Source organism: Echinops telfairi, unplaced genomic scaffold (genome assembly GCF_000313985.2).
Source record: "Echinops telfairi isolate 266 unplaced genomic scaffold, ASM31398v2 ScPeMD7_24;HRSCAF=84, whole genome shotgun sequence".
NCBI lineage: Eukaryota > Metazoa > Chordata > Mammalia > Afrosoricida > Tenrecidae > Echinops > Echinops telfairi.
Window position 1 is genome coordinate 6,949,436 of NW_022103921.1, and position 23,880 is coordinate 6,973,315.

The 23,880-nt window shown below is 38.4% G+C and overlaps 1 protein-coding gene across 1 annotated transcript; it reads left to right on the top strand.

Moving 5' to 3' along the window:
• The first annotated feature begins 370 nt into the window (after positions 1-370).
• Positions 371-23,634, top strand: NDUFV2 (NADH:ubiquinone oxidoreductase core subunit V2). The gene is made up of 8 exons (XM_004714064.2): positions 371-475; positions 8,917-8,982; positions 10,420-10,482; positions 10,566-10,682; positions 15,413-15,581; positions 16,455-16,564; positions 17,945-18,021; positions 23,472-23,634. The coding sequence occupies exons 1-8, from the start codon at positions 425-427 to the stop codon at positions 23,563-23,565; spliced, it is 747 nt and encodes a 248-aa protein (XP_004714121.1). The 5' UTR covers positions 371-424; the 3' UTR covers positions 23,566-23,634.
• Positions 23,635-23,880: the final 246 nt, after the last annotated feature.

The following is a 23,880-nucleotide window of genomic DNA, read 5'->3' on the forward strand; positions in this document are numbered from 1 at the left end:
GAAGTCCTGCGCAACCATCTTATTTTCTTTATATTTCCCGTTCCCCTTTACGCGGAAACAGGTTCCAAGTGTCACACCCTTAAAAATGTCAGCGCACATCTCTAAAAGCTGGCTTGTTTTGTTTTTTGCATCTTCACTCTGGCTTGCTCCCTACACTTCCTCTCGCGCTTTAACCCCGACAGGCCTTGCAAGGCCAAGGCCACGTCTCGCTCCGCCCCCCCTCCTGCGGAAGCTCACTCCCCGCGCGCTCCCGCCGGCCGCGCGCGCTCCCGCCGGCCGGCGCGCTCTTGCGGTCGGTAGCGCGAGGCGCCCCGCCCCGAGAGGGCGGAGCCGGGCTCGGGAGCGCGCACGCAGTGCGTGGGCTCCGAGCTCGCTCCGGAGTCTCCGGCAGCGCTTTGGGGAGAGACGAGCTCCGTGGGCCGCCATGTTCTCCGCGGTCTTCCGGGCGGCAGCCGCCGGTCTGGGCGCCCCGTGGGTAAGAAGGACCGCGCCGCGCTCGTGCTGTCCGCGGCCGTGCTTCCCTGGGTTCTGGGCGCAGAGGGTTCTGGGCGCGGCGCGGCCCGGCCGGGAGGGCAAGGGCACGGTGGCCTTCGCCGCGTCCCCGTGACTGGCGCCGCTGCCCCCAGCGGACGGAGAGCGTCGTCCGGGGAGACCGGGACCGGGTCGGGCGCCCCGCCACACTGGGGGCTTGGCCGGTGTGGTGCAGGAACGGTGCGAGAGGAGCCCCGGGGGGTCTGGCCGACCCCAGTCCCAGAAGCAGCAGGCAACCTGCATATCCAGAGCAGTGGACAGGTGGCCGCATGCTCCAGCGCACTCTCCAGGCTGCAGGCTCGGGCTTACGTTCGTTTTTTAACACATTTTCAAAACCGCATGCAAGCATTGCACAGCGCTGTGCTCGGCTCTGGGCTGCTAACTGCAAGGTCGATGGTTCAAACCCATCAGCCTCGGAAAACCTACTCGGTGGGGTTTCACTTGACCTTCGGTGTGTTTTTACAGTCTTCATTTTTGTCTTCGTAAGAAGGTGAAATAGAGTTCTTGTGTCTTGGATAGACTGAATTCGGGACTTTAGTAGAGACTTAAGACCCGAGTTTGGACTGCGGTTTGTGTTTGGTTCGCCACCTTTTCTTGGCCTTGTAAAACGGCACTATTCCGATTTGTAGTTTATCATTATTGGAGGGCTGCTGGACCGCAGGGAACAGTGGAAGTAAGATTTGTTGACCACTTTTTATGTGCCAAGCACTGTGAAATATTTACATTCAACATCTCGATAGGACATTGGTATTCCCATGAGTTTGGCCCTATGTCCTCCATGGTGTAGATGAGGGATCTTAGATGTGATATAATGGTAAAATATATTAGATACATGCGTGAAAAAGCAAAACAAAACTTGCTCTTAGTGGGACCAGGGTGACTTCATGCTTTGTAGGGTAGGGATTTTCATACTGTGATCTTTCAGAAACAAATTGCCAGGCCTTTCTGCTGACTTGCAGAGTGGTGTGCCGGGGCCACTGAGCTGGGGAAATTGGACTTACAGCAGTGGAGCCCAGTGCCGTTGGCCTGAGGCTTACTGGAGTGGGGTGCCTCTGGGGACTGAATTCACAGAGCTGCGTTTGCTGACCCAAGGAGCTTTGAACTGTGCACCTTTGAGTTGAGGTTTACAGCAGAGTGGTATGCCCCTTTGAGCATTTCTTAGCAGACTTGAAACTTTTTAATACCTTAAGCATTGCTCACTGGCATTATAATTTGTTAACTTCCTTAATAAACCCTTTAATCATAAATTTTGTCTTGAGTTTTTGAATAGCCATTGCAATGGATATGACTACCCAAAGAACTAAAATAAGAACATTCTTTCAGGTAGTGCACTAACTGTTAAGGTAAAGTGTATCTGAGATGAAATAGAGACGTGAGCAGAGGCCACATATTGGAGCTTCTCACATGCTACACTGAAGAATTCGACTTTCTCGGAGAGGCAGTGAAGAGTTTTAAGCAGCAAGGGGACAGATCAGGTTTCTGCTATTGACGAGACCGACATGGGATGGGCTTGATAGGCGCTTGAGTCAGGGAGTCGAAGGTTAAGAGACTTGCAGAACCGTAGGTGAGAGATGGTGAAAATCAGAATTTGTCTATAGTAGAAAGGATGGAAGCAAGATAAATCCATTCTTGTTTTGTAATGGCTGATGAATCGATTCTAACTCAGCGTGAGCCTAGCACAGCAGATCCTGAGATGCCAGCCTCACCGTGGCTATACATGCGCCTGTTGTGGCAGCTGATGTGTCAGTCCATCTCATCGAGGTTCCTTTCTTTTTCACGGGCTCTGCCAAGCCTGATGTTCCTCTCCAGTGATTGATCTCTCCTGCTAACGTGTCCAAAGGATGTGAAACAAAGTCTTGCCATCCCCTTGCCTCTAAGGAACATTCTGGCTGCCCTTTTTCCTGGACAGATTTGTACTATCTCTTGTCAGCCCCTGGTATATTCCGTATTCTTGAATATTTATCAGGCTAAATTAAAAAGCAGTTTTAACTGAAAAAGTAACGTTAGGTAGTGGTGGGAATTTTTAATTAAGTTTCATGTCTTACAACTTATTTTTTGTCCTTTCTTATAAGCATTACCTGATATGCATGCAGTATGTGTATAATTTGTTGAATTGATGAATAAGTTTAGTTTTTTATTTCACAAGTAATACATTCTAGAGAAAAAAGAATACAGGCAGTCCCCATTTACAAATACACTCTATTCTTAAATTGAATTTGTACATAAGTTGGAACAGTTAGGTACTGTGTTAGGTAGGGTTCTCTAAAGAAACAAAACCAGGACAGGTATGATTATATATAAATGAAAGGATAGATTTATACAGCAAGAAGGAATATAATGGCCGATCGTCCACACAGCAGTACAAAAGGCTCAGTTCAACTCACTTTCATCAAACAGTTAAAAGGTCCTTCAACTCACTTGGGCTGCTGGTCCAAAATCAAGGAAGCAGACCTTGGAGTCTGCCCTCAGGCGAGACAGGCAAACTGCCCATAGGCAGCAGACAGCAGGGTGGGGCATCAAGATGTACACACAGCAGACAGTACGCACCAGCAGCCTGGCAAAGCAGGTCTTGATGGGACCTCAGGTTGGCATTTTATTTCTATGAACTATTCTTAGAAGAATTGAGCATTGCCTATATCCATATACTTTAATTTGGTTACAATTACCCATTAGTATAATTTCTGTTATTTTAATCTGTAATGCTCCTTGGCTGTTCGTATATCTTTTCTGTATTACACTTAACTACATTTTATTTGCTAATTCTCGTATTGTGTTTTTGGGGAAAGCACTTGTGTTTCTTTAATTTGAATGAACATTTGTATTTAAAATATTGATGGTTCTTTACTTGGAACACATTTATAAAATCTTTCCTAAAGTTTATTTGGAAATTTAAGAAAACTCAAATTTCTGTACTAAGTATTCAGGAAAGCCTATGTATGACTCTGGCCATTTAAGGAGGAGGAACTTTTGTGGCATAGAGGTTATGCATTGAATTGGCATCCACAAGGTCAGCAGTTTGAAACCACAGTTCTTGGATGAAAGAAGAGACTACCCTCTCTTAAAAGTGTTACCCTCTCTTAAAGTCTTGGAAACCCACGGGAGCAGTTCTAGCATTCCCTACAGGGTCCTTATGAGTCAGAATCGACTCGGTGGCAGTGAGTTTGGGTTGACTTGTATAGGAAATGCTTTTTTCACTTTTTCTTTTGAACTTGTGTTTCTTCATCTGGAGGAAAATAGAAGGTTATATTAATACCTAAGAGCCAGGATTGCTATGATTGCTACGTGAGTTAAAGTATTTTTACCTATGTAGTATATTTTTAAGTTTATTGTGCAATATCTGACACAGAATAAGCATTTGTAATTTATCATGCTCACCCTGGGATTAGATTTCACTTGTTTACTATTAATACATCAACTACTTAATTAAAATGTATTGGAATTTTTATCTTTAAGCATTTTTAAAAATGTGAAAATACATACTGTGAGAATATCATGGACACTATCTTCTTGGGGAACTTTTTTATTTCTTTGCCTAACTTTGCCCCAACACATAGATTCCCAAACTTATTTGATGTGCTACCGCTTTTCAGAAAAAAACCCCAAAAACTCAGCCACCCCCTTGGCAATGAAAAACTTTGTACTCTAGTCCTCAATTCACTATCAAGTATACCGTAGGTACCTATTTTGCAAACCTGTTCTCCCCCACTCTCCAATCACCAACCATTCCAGTCCCCGTCCCCACCTCCCCCAGTGGGGTGTCATCTCCCACTTTGAGGAAAATTCCATTATCTTTTAATTCTATTTTCCCATGAACTTTTAAAGTCCATTGTACACCTTGGGGACCATCTGTAAATGTTAGGTAGCAGCTTCGGTTGGCTCCTAAATGAAGGAAAAGCCGTTTTCAGTGGCCTGATCCTAGCCTTGTTTGTTTGGCTCGCTAGGTGACTGCTTTTGTTAGTTTTGTCCTGTAGCTCCCTTATCCTTGGTAAGTGCTTCTAGCTGGATGTGCCCTTCCATTGTACACTCTGATAGAACTGAAAGGTGAGCCCAGTTGGATACTACTGTGTGAGCAACAGTAGAAATGCTAGGAAAGAATAACAACTCAAAATTCACACTCCCTGCCATTGAGGGAGTTCTGACTCATAGATCGACCCTACAGGACAGGGTAGAACTGCCTTGTGAGTTTCTGAGACTCTTAACTCTTGACAGTTTGGAGAGCCCTGTTTTTCTCCTTGGGAACAGCTGCTGGTTTAAACGGTTGAACTGCTGGTTAGCAGCCCAACATGTAACCACTACAGTCGGACTCACCAAAGCTCATTAAAGGTCCCCCTTCCCCTTTTGTAGGTGAAGTGGGTGGAAAATTAATTTTTTTTCTTGGATTTATTAATGTTACTACTGCAAATGATAAACACAAAAGAGATGTAGAAGGTGCATAGGACTTCGATCCAGAGGGCTTGAACTGAAGATCTGTTTCTGTCATTGTAAGGCAAGCTACTGTTAATAAGTATCACTTGTTTCTTTAAATGGAAATAATAACTAACCATAGGTTATTATGAATCTGTAAAAAGTTGTATTTAAAATAAGTATTTTAAATATGTTTAAAATAAGAAAAGTAAGTGCTTAAAATAAAGCCACTCTGGTTTACTGCCACTGTGCCCCTCGCTGTAAGTCCTTGTCCCATCTGAGGCATTCTGCTGAAAGAATAACCTAGCATGGTCATTATAGGAGGACATTGTTATTAATTCTAAAACTCTTCCATTGATATTCACTGAGGCTATTAACATTTCAGAGTGTAATGGGAAGGAGCAAAAACTCAATTTACTCTTCAAACCTAGTTAAAATTTTATCTAGTTTTAACATTATTTCTTTTTTTCCCCCCTCCTCCCCCTTAACATTATTTCTGAAAGACTCTTTTGCTTATGTAAAATCGAATCCGAGTGGGCCATCAATCAGTGTAAAGACACTGATTAAAAATTCCAATATTTTGTTATTCATTTAACTAGCTATTACAAATTAGTTTAAATATAGATACATTTTTTAAAAACATAAACAAATCAAACCCACTGCCATTGAGTTGATTCCCACTTAACGATGCTACATAGGGTTTCCAGTCTGTCTTTATGGGAACAGATAGCCTCATATTTCTCCTGAGGAGCTGCTGGTATGTTTGAACTTCTTACCGACAGCTCCACTCGGGATCCTTGAAGTATTTGGTGCTGACATAAGTCAAATCGCTCTCTTTTAGTTTTAGTTTTTATTGTCTTCTATTATCAATACCTTTATAAATCCTTATTTTTCTCATTGTCTTTGGAATAAGACACTCCATATGAGCCTGTACACATACATATATCATCATATTCATAAATAATACAAATGGTAAAATACACATCATAAAAATATACTCTGACGATGAGCAGTTGAATTATGTTGGTATTTTGCCTGTTGCGGTAATAACTCCACTTATGGAAGGTAACTTAAGTGTTATCCTTATGATTGGGGATGGTGATTATAGTCAGAAAATTAATGAGAGTCGCCTGTGTAGTGCTTTCTTTTTTATTTCACCTCATATTTTGTTGTAACATTTCATTGTTTCCCAAATCTGCCTTTCTGCTTTAGTTTATTAAAACAATCAGTGTTTGTGTCCAAGCTGGCAAGCAGCTGAAGCCCCATGATTCAATTTTGAAAAAACTTAAGCTAATCTTTTCACTGTAGATTTTAAAACATTTTTATTTTGTTTTAGGTGAAAATTTATATATCAAATTAATTTTCCATTCAGCAATTCATATAAATTTTGTCTTGACATTGTTTGCAATCCCACTATATAACAGCTCTAATGGCACTATCAGGTAAGCATTGGACTGCTAACAGCAAGGTTGGTGGTTCAAACCCACTAGCTGCTCAGTGATGAGGATGAAGCTGGCTGTTCCTGAAGATTTACAGCCTTGGAAACCTGTAGAGATAGTAATATTCTGTTCTGTAAAGTCGCTATGCATTGGAATTGAATCGATGGCAGTGAGAATGAGCCTAGATGAATGTGTTGGCAGGGCATGGGTACCCTTCTAAATGTGCAACAGCATTCTAAAGACATTTGAAATATTTTGCGAATTACCAAAATGTGACAGAAACACAAGGATGGTGCCAGTAGACTTCCTTAACATAGGGCTGTCACAAACTTCAGTTTGTAAAATTATTTGTTTACTTTTTTCAGAGCTTAACGCTGAGTATTATTGATTATAATCTATCTTATTTTTATATTTATATATCTCAGTCCATGCTACAGAAAAATGAATTAGGGTGGTATAATGATAACTTTGTATTTACTACACAGATTGATCCTGAAGCAATTTGAGAAGAACTGAGTAAAAATTAAAAACTTGAATTTCTTCTTGGATATAAACTTCCTCACTTTTTAGTTTATTTTGTAATTAAACCACAAAAAGACCTGAAAAATATAATAAACACTTGAATGCCCACTTGTTTCCTAAGAAGGCAACATCACAGTTGGAGCTCCTTGATGTACCTTTCTGCTGGCACCTTCCTCCTCTATTACCTTGAAATTGAAAATCCATCACTCATACTGTTATCCATCAGGCGGCTAATCACTCAGGATTGGACAGCCTGTTCCTCGGCGCAGTCTCTTCTTAGACATACTGAAAGCATTATGCAGAGCAGCAGAACATTGTCAGATAAGAGTGCTGGCTGATGAGCCTCGGCTTGAAAGGCACTCAGACCACCACCAAGGAAGAGCTGCCTCACAAAGGAGAGTTGAACATAACAGTGTGGGTGGAATAATGCCTGTGGGGCCTTCATTTGCTGGTGAGACAAACGAGAAGAAACAATTAATAATCAGAACATGAATTGTATTCAGTATGACTCTAGAAAATTGTAAGTCGTGAAAATAAATCGGAACACATAAATATTATCTGAGGCATTAGTCAGTTTAAACGGACTAGTCTTGGCCATTGTGCATCAGACCATCATAAGTTTTACTGCACAAGGGATGGCAAATGCAGGAGGACTGGCATCCCATTCAATGGGCAGAAGAACATTTCAAGATCTATCTTGATGTATCAACGCTGCCTGTGATAAGATTGCATCTACATGTGTTCAAGGAAATCTCATTACAGTAATACAATTACTCAAATCTGTACATTAACCACTAAAGCTAGTGATGAAGAAATTGAAGAATTCTATCAACTTCTTCAGTCTGCAATTGACCAAACATGCAATCAAGAGGCTTTGATAGTTATTAATGATTAGAATGCAAAAATTGGAAACAGGAAGGAACAATAGTTGGAAAATATAGCGTTGGTAATAGAAATGAAGCTGAAGATCTCATCATGGAATTTTGCAAGAGCAGCAACTTCTTCATTATAAGTACCTTTTTCTTCAACAACATAATCAGCAAGTTGTACATGTGAACTTTGCCAGATGGCTCACACAAGGATCAAATTGACTACATCTGTGGGAAGAGATGTTGGAAAAACTCAGTTTTCAGCCAAAAGTAGGCCAGGAGTTGCCTGTGGAAGAGACCATTGATTGTTCATATGTTCAGATTGCAATTGAAGAAAATTTAAAACAAGTCTACGAGAGCCAAAATATGGCCTCGAGTGTCTCTCTCTTGAATTTCAAGAATAGATCTGAATCATTGGACTCTGACAGAATACCTGACAAACTGTGGGATGACATCAAAAGCAACACACATGATGGCGGCAAAAGGTCATTTAAAAGATACATAAGAAAAAAGATCAAAGTGGATGTCAGAAGAGACAGAAACTTGCTCTGATTGTCTGAGCAGCTAAAACAAATGGAAGAAATGAAGTACATGAGCTGAACAGAACATTTCAAAGGGCAGCTGCAGAAGACAAAGTGTTCTAATGAAAGGTGCAGCCTAACGGTGTAGTAGAAAGACTGTAATATACAGCTCAGGAGATAGCGGCTTATGCTCTCAGTTTTACCATTGACTGTTTAATGCGACCGTAAAAGAACAAATGTCACTGCCATTGAGTCAATATTTGACTCTTCTGACTCATGGAGACCCTATTGGACAGGGTAGGACTGCCCCTAGAGGTTTCCGATACTGTAACAGAATGGAAGGCATTGTCTATTTCACTTGCGGATAACAGCTCAAGGTGTAACCACTATGCCAACAAATCTTTCATGTGACCTTATAGGCATGATAAAAACATGTTTTGATCTCCATTTCCATACACTACTCTTGAAATAGAGTTGGGCCAGAGTATAAAGTGTTAGACCATATTTACTTCTGTAAGTTGATTCTAGTTTTTAAATGGATTCTATTGTATTTAATGAGGGATTGGAAAATATTTCTTTAATGAAAATATTAAGGTTTGTGTTTTACAAAACAAAATTTTTCATTTTTAGGGACGCCATATAAGGAATTTGCATAAGACAGCTGTGCAAAATGGAGCTGGAGGAGCCTTATTTGTGGTAAGTAATAATACTTAGATTTCTTTAGAGTGAAAAGACTTGGCAATTTGGGTAAACCTATTATCTAAATTTTCTTAAATACCAGTGTCTTTGTTTTATACTGGCCTTTGTAGATATTTAAATAATATTAATTTTTTTAAAGATGTGTGGTTTCAGTTTGAACCTGTTAACTATAAATTGGAACCTAAGCAAATGGAAATACAAATTTAGAATACTTTTTGATGAAATTACTGTGAATCCTGAACTTATATCTAGCCATAACTTTGGATCCTTAAAAATTATTCATGTTAGGTCACTGAAGATTCTGAAGCTAGAGTTGAAGAGGGCCGTAAAATGGCACTAATTTAAAGTTTGTAGATTATAGGAATGTAGTGAAAACATAAGCAGTTGGTGGTATCATTTTTTTATTCCTGTATTAATTGGCTTCCCAGCTCAAATGGATAAGTCTCAAAAATTACATTGTAAATAGTGCTTTTAGTTTTTTTTTCCTATTTATATCTAGGGAGGATAAGATAATATTTTCTCTTTCTCTGACACAATTTTGTTTCAGGGATTCATCTAGTGTATTTTACAGGCAATTTAGTGATTTGTATATTTAGGGTTAGGGGTATAATTTTGTAAACTGAGTTTTTTCCAGCCTGAATCTTAAAAAAAAAAAAAATTGGTGGGGTTCATTCTATGGAGAAGTAGATATCTTCTCTATGCTTTATCATTTTTGTCTAAAAACATAGCACATTGGCTACAGATTTGAGATCATTTCCCAGAGTTTCTGTTTTTCTTTCTTCTTTTGGTTTATGAACTTGAAAAAAGCAGAATGTTGAGTCGCAGTCTGCCGTCTGCATGCATATAGAGCATTGATAGATGTTCTAATCTCTGTTAATCTCATTGTTTCTTCACGGTGACATGCAGTTTTTCAGGTTTCAGGATGCTGTGCTCTTTGTAAGGAGAAGCAATACAACTTCTTGCTGTTGTCTAGTTAATGATTGTGGAAAGCTTGTGGGGAAGTGATGGTGCTTTTTGTACTTTCCTTAATTTTGTATCTTTCCTAAAGTGGTGGGTCGTAGACTCTTGGAGCCCCAGATAACTTTGACAACCTGATATATTCTTTAAAAAAATACGTATGTTCAAACCAAAATTGTGTTGTAATTTTTACAAGGCATGCAAAGTCCTATTCTTTAATGAAGTAAGATTTTATATATATATATTTTGGGGGGGGGTCTTGTGTTTTAGGTCTTAAACTACCATTTAGTACTAGCCAACTTTTAAATCTGCTAAAGTAAATTTGTTCTTCTACTTCCATCAGTCAGCAAATGTGTATTCATTAGTTTAACAGATCTTTTGGATGGAAGAATAAATTGATATGTTTCATGTTGAAATTAAAGTAAAGACATTTACAAAGTTATTCATATTTTTGAAAGATTTTTTTCCTTTGTATAGCACAGAGATACTCCTGAGAATAACCCAGATACTCCATTTGATTTCACACCAGAAAACTATAAGGTAGGACTTAAATTAGCACTATAATTAACCTGTAAATTAGTATCTTGCAGATGTATAAAATGGATTTTTTTTTTTAAATACAGAGAATAGAGGGAATTGTAAAAAACTATCCAGAAGGCCATAAAGCAGCAGCTGTACTTCCAGTCTTGGATTTAGCTCAGAGACAGAATGGATGGTTGCCCATCTCTGCTATGAACAAGGTATCAAATTTTTGCATTAGCTTGAAAAGAGGAGAGATTTTAACATGGTGATTTCTTTTTGTAGCGATCTGATGAATCATAATGTCAGAATATAAGTGTTTGAAGCCCTTTAGTAATTTATGTTTCTTCATAAAAGAGTTACAGTCTTGTTTTTGCTGTTGCCCTTAGTAATGCAGAGAACTGAAAAGGCAGAACTTTTTATCCTTACTGAAATAGTGTAGATAGATTACAGTGAAAGGGGATTTTTGTGTTTCCTTTTAAAGATAAATGGCTATAATATAAAGTTTACAAGTGTGTATAATTTGGTATCAAGATACTCTGAAAATTAATGCTATATGTAAACACCAGAATTAGCCATCCCGCCCCTCTCCCCAAAATAGCTGTTCAAGCTAGTGGGAGATAGGTATAAGCATGACAAGTTTAAGTTAGTGCTGACAAAGGCGCCCCACTGAAGTGGTCGTTCATTGGGCTACTAACCACAAGGTGAGCAGTTCCAAACCACCAGCCAGCCCGTGGGAGAAAGTTTGGGTTGGTTGTTCATTGGGAAAGCTTTTTTCACTTTTTCTTGGAGCTCGTGTTTCTTCATGTGCAAGAAAGCATAAAGGTGATATTAGTACCTAGCAGGCAGGGTTGCTCTGAGGAGTAAATTGAAGTGTTTTATGTGTGTAGTGTATTTTAAAGTTTATAGTGCATCTGAGACAGAGTAAGCACTTGTAACTTATGCTAATCCTGGGACTAGGTTTCACTTGTTTACTACTAATACATCAACTACTTTATTAAAATGTATTGAAATTTTATCTTTAAGTCTTTTTTTTTTAATGAAAAATATCTACTGCGAGTATATCATACACTGTCTTCTTGGGGAACTTTTAAATTCAATTTTGCAAATCCATAATAATACAGTATTTAAGCCATTTAATTATAACAATTTAGAATCGGAGTGAGCCTTTTTTTTTTTTTTTTTGGAGTGAGCCATTTTATATTAAATTTAGGTCATTTATATTTTAAGACTCACTGTTTTCTAATAGTGTTTGCAACTATTCACATTTAAAGTTTATTAATACTATGTAGTGGAGCACATCAGAGTCGGAACCCAGTGGGACAGCTTTGTTTTTCCAAGTCTTGCAAGTTTTCCACCTTTAACAGGGTGGAATCTTACCACTTGTGTATTTTATTGGGAAATGTGTGAGTTTCTTTCTGACAGGCTGACCCAAGTTTTACCTTTTGCAGGTTTTACTATTTCACAGTGTATAGTTACTAAGTACCATGTACTTGATTCTTATCAGAGCCACACAACTAATAAGCCTGCATGATATAATGGAAAATATATTTGATTTAGAGCTAAAAGATGTGAATCTTAGTACTAGCCATGCTACACAATACTTTTGAGCCGTGGGTTTTAAATATTCTGGACTTACTTGTTCAAATGCAAAGTGACGGTTTGGATCTAGGTAGATCTCTCCCAATTTATAAATTATGATTTGTAAGTAATGGGGTTGAGAATGAATCTAAGTCTTCTGACTTCCCACTTAGTATGTTTTCTTAGCCCTTTCTGAACTTTATTTGGTCATAACCAAAGGCTAGATCACAGGTTCCCAAATGTATTTGTCCCACTGCTCCCTTTTCAGAAAGTAAATTACTCAGCATTCCCTGGCAATGAAAGACTTTTGTACCATAGCTTTTGTAGCCCCTGGCTCATTCCTTTTTTTTTTTTTTTGCCCTGGCTCATTTCTTTGAGCACCCCACCACCAAATAAAAACATTGTCAATCACCCCCCTTAATTTTTTTTTAATCTAATAGCTTTTTAAATAATGGCTTAGGTATAAGTTCTTAATTTTAGGTATCTTTCTGTTTTATTCACAATTTTATACAAAGGGGCTTCCAAAAGTTTGTGGGCAAATGGAATGAAAAGATAATGAACTTTTTGAAGTTCCTTAATAATGCAAACCTTATGGAAGCCGTACCGAGTGGTAAGCTTAGCGGAGAAAAATAAAATTAGTAAGAAAATAAGATGATGACATTTCAAAAAAGATTTTCCTGAGCTATAGAATTGGGTGTGTGGAGGAAGGAATCAGCATACAGAGAATATAATCAAGAAAAACAACAAACCATGTGGGAAGGGAGAGAGTGGTCGCTGTAAGATATGAAAATAATAATAATATAATTTAGCAAGGGGTCACGAGGGTGGGGGGCTAGGGGAAAAAAGGAGCTGATAATAAGGGCTCAATAGAAAGTAAATGTTTAAAAAGAATGATGGCAACATATGTATACATATGCTTGATACAGTTGTTTTATGAGTTGTTATAAGAACTGTAAGAGCCCCCAATAAAATGATCTTTTAATAAAAAAGAAAAATAGTTATTGGAGTAATGATTCTCTGAGGTACAGAAAGGGGTTTGGGGGGACTGATAGCTATGATGACTGTTTAACCCACCAAAAAGAAATGAATAACACAATTGTAAGTGAACAGATACGTTGGATGGTGTAAGTACAGCAAGTAATAATAATATGTATTATAATACTAAGGGTTACTGTGGGGCTACTAGGGTAAGGGTGGGAGAGGATAAAGGGGAGCTGATATAAAAGAGTTTAAGAAGAAAGAAAATATTTTGAAAATGATAGTGGCAGCAATTGTACAACAATGCTTAATCTAATTGAATTGTGGATTGTTATAATATCTATAAGAGCGCCCAATAAAAGAAAAAGAAAAAAAAGACTCACCACTTCACATGAGATTTATTTTAATGTTACTATTTGTTTCTCTCCTAACATCCCCCCAAAAACGAAAACAAAACCAAAAAGAAACGACTCCACCCCTACAACAAAAACAAGATCCCAAAGCTCATTTATTCCTTCAGAACCATCACTGAGCATAGAGAGCGGTGTGCCAGAGCCCTGTGGGAACCTTTTCACAGCCTCACTCTAAACAAAACATTTGAAATCTCCACGATTCCTGGGTGGTTACTAACAGCAGTGTGAATTCACCTAGCAGTGCTGCAGCAGAAAGCCCTGTCTGACGTTCTATTTCTGTGCGATTACAGCACCTGTGGAGTATGGTACTGCTATGACACACATTCCGTTGCCGTGACCTGAAATTGACACAGTGGCATCAGACTTAATACTGGTTCAGTGTTCAAAATTTAATCAGTGTGACTTACCATATTGATCAAAAAGGGAAATCACATGATCATATCAATTGATACAGAAATTATCATCTCTAATGGTGGGGCTTCCACATATATTTTGAGAGCTCACTAGATTCTTGGTACCTATCTAGTTTTTAATTGCTGAATTAATAAGTATCAGTTGCTTATCTTTCACAAGTAAGCTAAGATTAGATGTCTTTTGAGAATACATTTTCTTTGGCGTTCCTGAAAGGAGGAATTCAGCATACTTGTCATCTCAAGGAGACGTAGTGGTGCAGTGGTTACACATCGGGCTGCGGTATGCGAGGTCAGCAGTTTGAAACCACCAGCCACTCCACAGGAGAAAAGTGGGACTTTCTGTTCCTATGAAGAGTTAATCTCGGAAACTCACAGCGGCAGTTCTACTCTGTCCTATAGGGTGGTCACTCTTAGTCGGCATCAACTCGATGGCAGTGAGGTTTTCAAATGTAATTTCATGAGCTTTTATGTCATGATAAGGACTTAAATAAATGTATAATTTTTAGGCATATTAGACATCAAAACTCAGAAGCTGCTATTGATGTCAGATTGCTTAGGCAGTTACAGTCAGGATCGTAGTCATGATTGACTATGTATTTGTTGGTATCGGGTAGTTAGCAAGCCTGGCTTTCCATACCAGGCTTACCCTGAGCAAGAAAGCTATGCCATGATAGCAATTTCCCCGGTCCTTTCCTATGCCAAAGCAGTTATTTTCTTTAGACGCTTAGATTAGATGTAAAGTGCTAGACTGTAAGATTGAGCTTTTGTCAAGAATTTTGCGATATGAAACAGGAGGAGTGTTTGGATTATGCTGGAGTGTTTGTGTATGTACCCACATAAGCATATATAGATGGAGCCTTGGTGGTGTAGTGATTAGGCATTGGGCTACAATCTAAGAAGTGGGCAGTTCTAAACTGCCGGCCAATCCACAGTAGAAAGATGGGGCTTTCTACTCCCCTAAACAGTTAAAATCTTGGAAACTCACGGGGACAGTTCTACCCTGTCCTATAAGTCTGCTATGACTCGGCATTGACTTTATGCCAGTGAGTTTGTGGTATTTTGGTTTGGTCTGGCCCATAAATAGATTTATGAAGTTTTAAGTTTATGTATTTAAATGTAGATAGTATGTAAACAAACATGGTCAAATATAGCTTCTCAGCCCTTTCTCTCCATACCATTTGCATGTACAGTATAGCATCAGTACTATCAAGACTGTTAAAAAAAGTATGAGTTTAAAAACAAATTGTTATATGTATTGGGGTTCAAACATTTTTACCATTTAGAAAATTTACATTATGAAATACAAAAAAATAAAATGATCATAGAAGAAATTTCTCATAATGTTGTAATAAAAGAATATCCTTTGGTAGAAGTAAAATTGGTTCTGTGTTAAATGTAAGGTGTCTTTCAAAATGGTAAAGCTTTCTTATATCACAGTAATATATTCTGTTTTAAAAGAACTTCTGTTTTTACCAAAATGAGACAATATTAAAAGTGTATTCTACAAAACATTAACTAAATCTCAATTAATAAACATTATAGCTTAAAATTTTCTTAATATTTTAGGTTGCGGAAGTTTTACAAGTACCCCCAATGAGAGTATATGAAGTAGCAACGTTTTATACAATGTATAATCGGAAGCCTGTTGGAAAGTACCACATTCAGGTCTGCACTACTACACCCTGCATGCTTCGAGACTCTGACAGCATACTAGAGGCCATTCAAAGAAAGCTTGGTATGGGATACATTATATTGGTAACTTTTCTGAAAAATAAAATTGTCTTTCTAGAGTTGACATTTTTACTTAAAGTTTCCAACAACTATTTTATCAGATCTGTACTTCCTGGTAAATTTTTGTTACTATACTTAACTTTTTTTTTTCCAGTTGTTGGTGGTGTACTTATTCTTTCTGGGTTTTTAGCCTCTGAACTGAGTTTTTCAAATTATTTTGTTTGAAAACCTGTTTTTCCCAATCATTAGGTATATTTGGAAAGTTTCCAGGAGTTTAAATTTTTTTGTTGTTTAGAAAATTAAGTTTGACTTCTTGTATAGTTGCAAAAAATACATAATAAAAATGTGACTTTTTGTTCTGTGTATTCTCCCAAAGGATCTGTGGAATAAATAAGAGGAGTACATACCAAGAATATTTCTGTAATAGAAATTGAAGTAAATGCTACCATGATAGCACTTACAAAATGGCATTTTTCCATAAAAGTAGCAGTTAGCTGAATTTTGACTATGTTAAGTAAAGTAAAACAAGGAGGTGTCTCTTAGTTTTATGGTTGTTGGCTATAACATACCTGTGTCTGTGCAAATAGTTAAGCAGTATGGAAGTATAGCAAACAGAAAGCCAAAGTCTACTCAGAGTGCTTCTCAGCCCAAAACAGATGCTGACAATAACCGAGTATTAGTTTTCGATTTCATGTACTTTTTAATAACTCTTTAAAACTACTAAATACATTGTTATTGTATAATTTCACAGCTTTAAAAAATTTTTAATTCTCTTAATCACTTTATATTAATCTACAATCTGAACATTGTTTTATTTGTTTTCATTCTTTGTATGAAAGTTCAACCTGATCCTGACAGTGATCATTTGTATTTTTAGGAATAAAAGTTGGGGAAACTACACCTGATAGACTGTTTACTCTTATAGAGGTAGAATGTCTAGGTGCCTGTGTAAATGCACCAATGGTTCAAATAAACGACCACTACTATGTGAGTATTCCACTTAATATAAATTGAAGTTGTCTGATAGCTTTTCAAAAAGCACTTTAAAATATTTGAATAAGTTCTGTAGATGTAGGTTGTTTTTGAGTTCATTTAGAAAAAAATGATTAGGATAAATATCCAGAATATATTTTTTTATCTTTAAGCAGTTTTGCATTTAACTTCAGAAAATAACGATACTTAAAAAACAAACAAACACAGGCTTTTAAATTATGAAACTGTAATCTGTTGATGTGCCTTTAAGAATTTGTAGTTTGGTCACCACAGGCGAGTGAGTTCTCATTTAGTTGTACTTAAGTGCTTGGGAACTTTTCAGTGAGCTTTAAAAGGTGACATGATGCAGCAAAAGATGATTGTCGTGACGAATTTTTCGTGAGTAGAGTTGGTTTGAAAAGAGCCCCGATGGTGAGCTGCCATGCAAGGCTAGCAGGGGGACATCAACCAGCTGTTCTGGGGGCGAAAGAGAAGGCTTTCTAGCTGAGAGTTCCAGCCCCCAAGCCCACAGGAGCTGTTCTTTGGTGCCTTACAGGATTGCTGTGAGTCAGGAATGGACTCAGTGGCATTCGATTTGTGTTTTTAAGAGGGGTGGTTCCGTCATTCCAAAGTAAGGGCAAATTGACATAACAATTAGAACAGAGCTTCAAACATGGCAGTGCTCCATTCGAAGATGTGCCACTTGTGCTGCTTTGAATGTTACGTGACTCTACACAGTCTTACCAATACTCTGATCTCATGTATCTGACTCCTCAAAGGGCTCTTTTGAGACCCCCAATCTAGGACTTTGAGCCATCATTTTTCACATCGTCCATTAGTTCTTTGATTGTTGCCATAATTCTTGGTTTTACTTCCTTTTTCTTTGTTACGGATGGAGACCGTACATGCCCCTTAGATGACAGCTCGACGCTTTTAAGACACTACTTATCAAAGTAGAACATGAAACAAAAGGCTCCCAAACTTACTTACCCTTCCTTCCCTTCCTTCAACTTAAAAAAAAAAAATCTTCAGCACCCCCCTGGCAACTTGATAAATTTTTGTACTATAGCCTGTAATCCAGGATAAAGTGTGTGTATCTGCTTTTGCAGCGCCCTAGGATTGTTCCAGCATCCCCACAATAGACAGCATCATTCACTTTGGGCAACACTGATACAGAGCACTGTCTGTGAGGTTAGCACATGCTACATACTTTCACTTTAAAGGACTCCTCTCCATGCACCTACAGTGAGAGACATATTGCATTTCGTATAATTCTAAAGAAGTTACTCACCTGTGCTAACTTTTACAGAGAACAAACGAGCCTGTAGTAGGGTTTTATACAGATTTCAACCATAGGGAGTACTATTTACATGATTATTGTATTATTTTTCCTAGGAGGATTTGACACCTAAGGATATTGAAGAAATAATTGACGAGCTTAAGGCTGGAAAAATTCCCAAACCTGGGCCAAGGTATACTTTTTTTTTTTTTAAGGTATACTTTTATTTATACGTAATAATTTTTGTTCAGAACCATTATATTGGGAGTTAATACAGATACATACCATTCCATAGTTCAATCACATCAAGCATAATTGTACAATTGCTATCACAATCAATTTCAAAACATTCTCTACCTTTTGAATCCTTCCCCCCAGGTGTAATAACTAAATGAGTCTTTAATGTTAAACAGTTTGGAAAAGTTTATACACTAAATTCACAAGAGTTGAAAGGAGCCTTGGGTAGTTACTTAAAAAAAAAAGAAAAAGAAAAATTCATATTACTAAAACCCTATCAGATGATCATCTACCTGCTTAAATAAATAGAATTTATTTATTATGTTAGAAAATGGATCCAAAGTGTATCCTTCTTTAATTTTCATCGGGTTTTTTTTGTTTTTTAAATTTCCATTTTTAATGGTCCAGTTCATACCTTGGACCTAACATAAAATCATTTAAATACCTCTTCCAAATGACAGGTCTTCAGTTACTTGAAATAGCTATCTTGTGTTTATCATATCTTTTTTTCCAGATTGAATTTCAGTAAGTTTTTCAGTGATTTTCTTACATGCTCCTTGGCAAGCTTTTTATTTCACCAGTGAATTTCTAAATGTGATACTTACACACTAATTATTATTAATATGAGCTAAGCAGTGTAGAGCATTTCAAGACTTAATTTATTTCAGATCAAAAAACCAGTAGCTTCCATTTAGTACATTCTGACTCACAACACCCTGTGTTTCAGAGTACAACTGGGTCCATATTTTGAGGATTTATTTTAGCTCTTGTAGTCATGTTTGAATTTCCTTCTGCTGCAACTTGAACTTGCTTATGAGCAAACTTCTGATCATGATGATACGGAACTTCTCCATCATTTCTTTCTGGGAACGTTTATATGTGATTGCTTGTTTTTCCCTAGCTGCTCTCATGATTTTCTCCTTTTCCTCAAAGTTGGATAGTTTAACTATTATATGCCATGGTGACTTCTTCTTGGGATTCAGTCTAGCTGGTGTTCAGCCTCCTGAATGGTTGACTTGTTTTCATTCATTAAGCTGGGGAAGTTTTCCTCCCAAGAATTCTCTCACTGTTGTTGCAGATGACTTCTTTGTTGTGTCTTCCTCCCATAATCCAATAATTCTAAAGTTGTTCTGCTTCATAGCATCAGGCATAGCTCTTGGGTTTTCTTCAGCTTCTCTGATGAGCTTATTAGATTTTTGTTCACGTTTGTTAAAGCCTGCTTGGCTGTCCTCCAAGTCACTGGTGCGATTCCCTGCTTCCTCCAGTCGATTCTTGAGGTCTGTGTGTCTGCTACTGGTTTTTGTTATCTCCTCCCTAAGTTCCTGTATTTCTCTTTGGTGTATGGACTTTATCTGTCATTTCATCCTTTTTCTGTATTGTTTCCTTCATATCCTGTATGACTCCAAGCAGCATTCTGAAATTTCTTTCTGTGGCAGTTCAATGTCTGCTTCTTCTATGCATGTCGTTATGTTCAGGACGCCTTTTGTTTCTCCTGTTTTTTTCATTGAGGTCGTTGAGGCTGATGGCTGTTTGCGCTGTGTTGTCTTAGAGGAGCCAGGTGCCATTTTCCAGGGAGTCGAAGAGCACTGGCTCTCTCTGGGAGACTTGTAGGAATGCTTCTTCCAACTGCCTACAGCTAATTTCACTATGGAATTAACCTACCACTTTATCCTGTGGCTTCCCTCTCAGGGGAGTGCCCCAGAAGGCTGGTGGGTTACCTGCTTTGGTGTTGCGGAGATTGGGCAGAGGTTCCTACAGCAGCTTGGAACATAAGGAGTGTTGGCCGAGCTGCCTTAGGCCTTGTGAGGCACTATGGTAGGCGGGAGGAAATTCCCTCAGTCACATGGGGCAACAGAGGTAAAATAGGAGCTCCCCCAGCCACACAATCAGGAATTCCCTGGTAAGAAGTTTGGCGGATTATCCCCTAGTGGAGGGGATTATCCCCTGGTGGAGGTCGGCTGGGCTTTCCCCAGCCTCCGGATAGCTACACAGGGTGGATGGAGCTCACCTAACTGGGTGGGGGGCAGGAGTAAATGCCCTAGGCTAATGGGAGTGGTCTGGAGGTCCTCAGTGGAGTGTGATAGAACAGGAAAGAGACAAAGAAGAGGGGAAAAAATTAAAAAGTAAGCCCACTGAGACTGTGGGGAGATAAAAAAGAAACAAAAGTAACAATGTAGCTGAGCCCCGATCCCTGCCTGTGGAGCTGCAAGGGTTTAGTCTCTGCCTCGAGGCAGCAGCAAGCTGTGACTGTTGAGAGAAGAGAGGGAAACAAAAGTAATAATGTAGCTGAGCCCCGATCTCTGCCCAGAGGCAGCGGCAAGCTGTGACTGTTGAGAAAAAGCCCCTACACAGCCCGCCCGAGACTGGGGAGATAGGGAGAAGAGAGGGAAACAAAAGTAACAATGTAGCTGAGCCCTGATCCCTGCCCGTGGGGCTGCAAGGGTTTAGTCTCTGCCTCGAGGCAGCAGCAAGCTGTGACTGTTGAGAAAAAGCCCCTGCGCAGCTGGCAGACTGTGGGGGGATAGGGAGAAGAGTGGGAAACAAAAGTAACAATGTAGCTGAGCCCTGATCCCTGCCCATGGAACTGCAAGAGTTTAATCCCTGTCCTGAGGCAGCGGCAAGCTATGGCTTTGTTAAGATTAAGCTCCAGTTCAGACTCCAAATGGTCTCAGCTCTGGTCAAGACAGTGGCAGGGCAAAGATCAAGCCGGCCTCTACTGTGGTAAGCCAAAAGCCCCCAGCCCCTCAAAACCTTGTGGATCTGTGCCTACTTCTCTTATGGTGCTCCTCCTGCGATCCAGCAGTGTTGAATTTCCCTCTAAGTAACTCTCCTGGCCTGATTTCTGCAGAGTCCCTCTGGTAGGTGTTGCTCAGTTGCTATCTTTCTGGAAGTCCTTCTCCATCATTTCTTTATGTAGACAATTTGATCCTCATGTATTCTATCTGGTGAGGTCTATGTGTACAGTTGTTTTGATGTTGAAAAGAATATTTGCAATGAATTGTTGGTTTTTCAAAAGTCTTTTGATCTCCAGCATAATTTCTATCATTAAGGCCATATTTTCCAACTACATTTCATTAAAAAAAATAATTTTATTGAGGGCTTGTACAATTCTTATCACAATCCATACATACATCCATTGTGTCAAACACATTTGTACATTTGTTGCCATCATTCTCAAAACATTTGCTTTCTGCTTGAGCCCTTGGTATCAGCTCCTCATTTTTTCCCCAACTACCTTTCATTTTTGTTCCAACATTTCACATTCTAATCAATAACTAATCAGTGCATCTTGATTGCATATTTGATCGATTTCAAACTAAAGAAGTAAAATTTTTTGATTTCTTCATCTTTGGTATTAGTGAGTGGTACATAAAATTGGAAAAATCTTATTTACCAATCTTCCTTTTTAGAAAGAACCTATCACTGATAGCACAGTACTTCAGGACAGATCTTAAAGTACTATGTTTGACAATGAAGGCACCACCATTCCTCTCTTCCATTTGTCATTCCCCACCTACGAGGTCCTACGATAGTCTGATTCAGAATGGCTATTACCAGTCCACTCAAGCTCCTCCGCCTAGGATATTGATTTTTATTTGCTCCATTTCATTTTTGATGACTTCCAATTTTCTTAGATTTCATATTCTGCTTATTAATAAAATTTTCCAGCTATTTCTTCTCAATTTATGATACACCTGTAATTGAAGGTCCCCAGAGTTTTGCTTCATACACGTAATTAACATCAATATTGAGAAGGCAGCTCTTCCCTATGGCTCATCCCTGGTGGTGATTTGTTCTGTAAAATTGCCTTCCTTCGCTTTGATTTTGCTGATACAGGCTGATGGAATGGAGTGATTAAGCTCTTTGGACTAGCTGATTTTCTCTCAGTACTTTTTGGCACAGAAATGCTTTTTTTATATTTTCAACTTGAGTAACTGTAGCTCATTAAGGATAATTAATTCCATAATTGACTTCCTCCAATTTCTGGACTTCTGTCAGTTTCTCTGTTCATCAAGATTGACAGTCTTCTTTCTCTTGGCTCATGTTTGAATCTCCCTAATTTTCTTTTAAAACTTGGCCTGTTGGTTTATTTGGGACATTCCCAAGTACTTGTTTCAATGCTTCAGTGATTTAGGAAGTTGACAGGTTTTGTTAAAATTTTGATATCAGCTCAGACCTGGCAAAATAGTTTTTTTAGATGGCACAAAGGTATTTTTTTAAGGCACCCTAATGAGGCTAAGACAAGTATTTTGCTGAGAGAACTTGTTTGCAGCCGTCCAGTGATTATGGAGACATGTTTAAACCTGCCTTCTTTTGGAATAAATTCGGGTACTCATATACTGGAATTCTAGAAGCAATACTCCTTGACTTACCCTATCATAAATTATTAAGTGGTGCCACCCTCCTGCCCTCTCAAAAGTGATTTGTTATTCCTCAATAGAACAGGTTTACAGGATTGATGGCAGAATGTAAAGGGCAAAGCAGGAGGGGTAAAAAATACAAACAATACATTCTTTAGCTGAAATCTGTGGCAGGGACAAGTGAAACTAATCAAACCAAGGAGTAGGAGGGGTAAAAATGATAGGAAATAGTGTTCAGCAACACAGGTCTTATAGGTCAGAAATTGAGCAATCTTCCCTAAGAAAAGTCTCTTGTGACTTCTCTGTGGCATTTCCTCGTTATTTCCTCACTGGGACCTGTTCTTGGTTTACTTTTTTCGTGCTTGTGGTAGTCACTCTGAACTGAAGGATTTTTTGTTTGTTTTTTGGATGGGGTAGTGGTAGAACTTAACACCACTAAATTTGTTAAAATTTAAAAACCATAAAGAAAAACTTGGACTTTCTAAAGAGACCTCCTTTGAATTCTTCAAGGAATCCAGTTCATTGATTTCCAGATACAGTATACAAAATTGAACTAAAAAGGTGTGTATTCCCTTATGTTCACGGAGACATATCTCAATTTCAATAAAATAGAATATACAAAGATTTAATGTAGTGTTCTAGGTTAATGAGAACATTTTTTCCCATTGCTCTTAGCTCTAAGCCTACTTTGATCACCGTATCTGTAAAATAAGGCCAATATCACGTTTCTTAGAGCATTATTGTAAGGATAAAGTGAACTTGTTTTGTACATTGTTTAATAAATGAGAACTATTAATTGTAACTTTATTTTACATTTTTCATGTTCCTGGTAAGTATTCATATGCCTTTTTTTCATATTTAACTTTAGGAAGATAAAATCTAGTAGCAGTTGAAATGTTTTAAGTTAAGTAATCCATACTAGTTATAGGGAAAAAATAGTTACCCTGAGTTGTTATGAAATGATAATTATATTTTTGCTAAGTAAAAATTGTTCAATGTTAGTTGATAAAGTTTCTGGTAAATAAACTATTACATTTCATTTCAGGAATGGACGCTTCTCTTGTGAGCCAGCTGGTGGTCTTACCACTTTGACTGAACCACCGAAGGGACCTGGCTTTGGTGTACAAGCAGGTCTTTAATTTATATTCAACTGTACATATGTTATTTGTCACTTGAGAAATAAAACATATCTCTTCAATCCTCATAAACTTTTTATATTATTTAATTCCGGTCTGTCTATACCTTGGGGTAACCTAGCAGCTTGCAGATGTAAGTACTATATGAAAACAACAGAGGACCCTTTTAAAGTCTTGTAACGTTTGTGGCTCACAGCAACTCCATGTAGGACAAAGTACAGCTGTCTTTACGAAGTAGAAAGCCTCATCTTGCTCTTGTGGAACAGCTGGTGCTTTTGAACTGCTGGTCTTCTGGTTAGCAACCCAATGTATATGAGT

What these genes read in the sequence shown, in the direction of transcription:
- NDUFV2 (XM_004714064.2), top strand. Translation starts at nt 425, where the DNA reads ATGTTCTCCGCGGTCTTCCGGGCGGCAGCCGCCGGTCTGGGCGCCCCG. An exon ending in CCATCTCTGCTATGAACAAG is followed by an intron (nt 10,683 to 15,412) that starts GTATCAAATTTT and finishes TTAATATTTTAG; the next exon opens with GTTGCGGAAGTTTTACAAGT. An exon ending in GGCCATTCAAAGAAAGCTTG is followed by an intron (nt 15,582 to 16,454) that starts GTATGGGATACA and finishes TTGTATTTTTAG; the next exon opens with GAATAAAAGTTGGGGAAACT.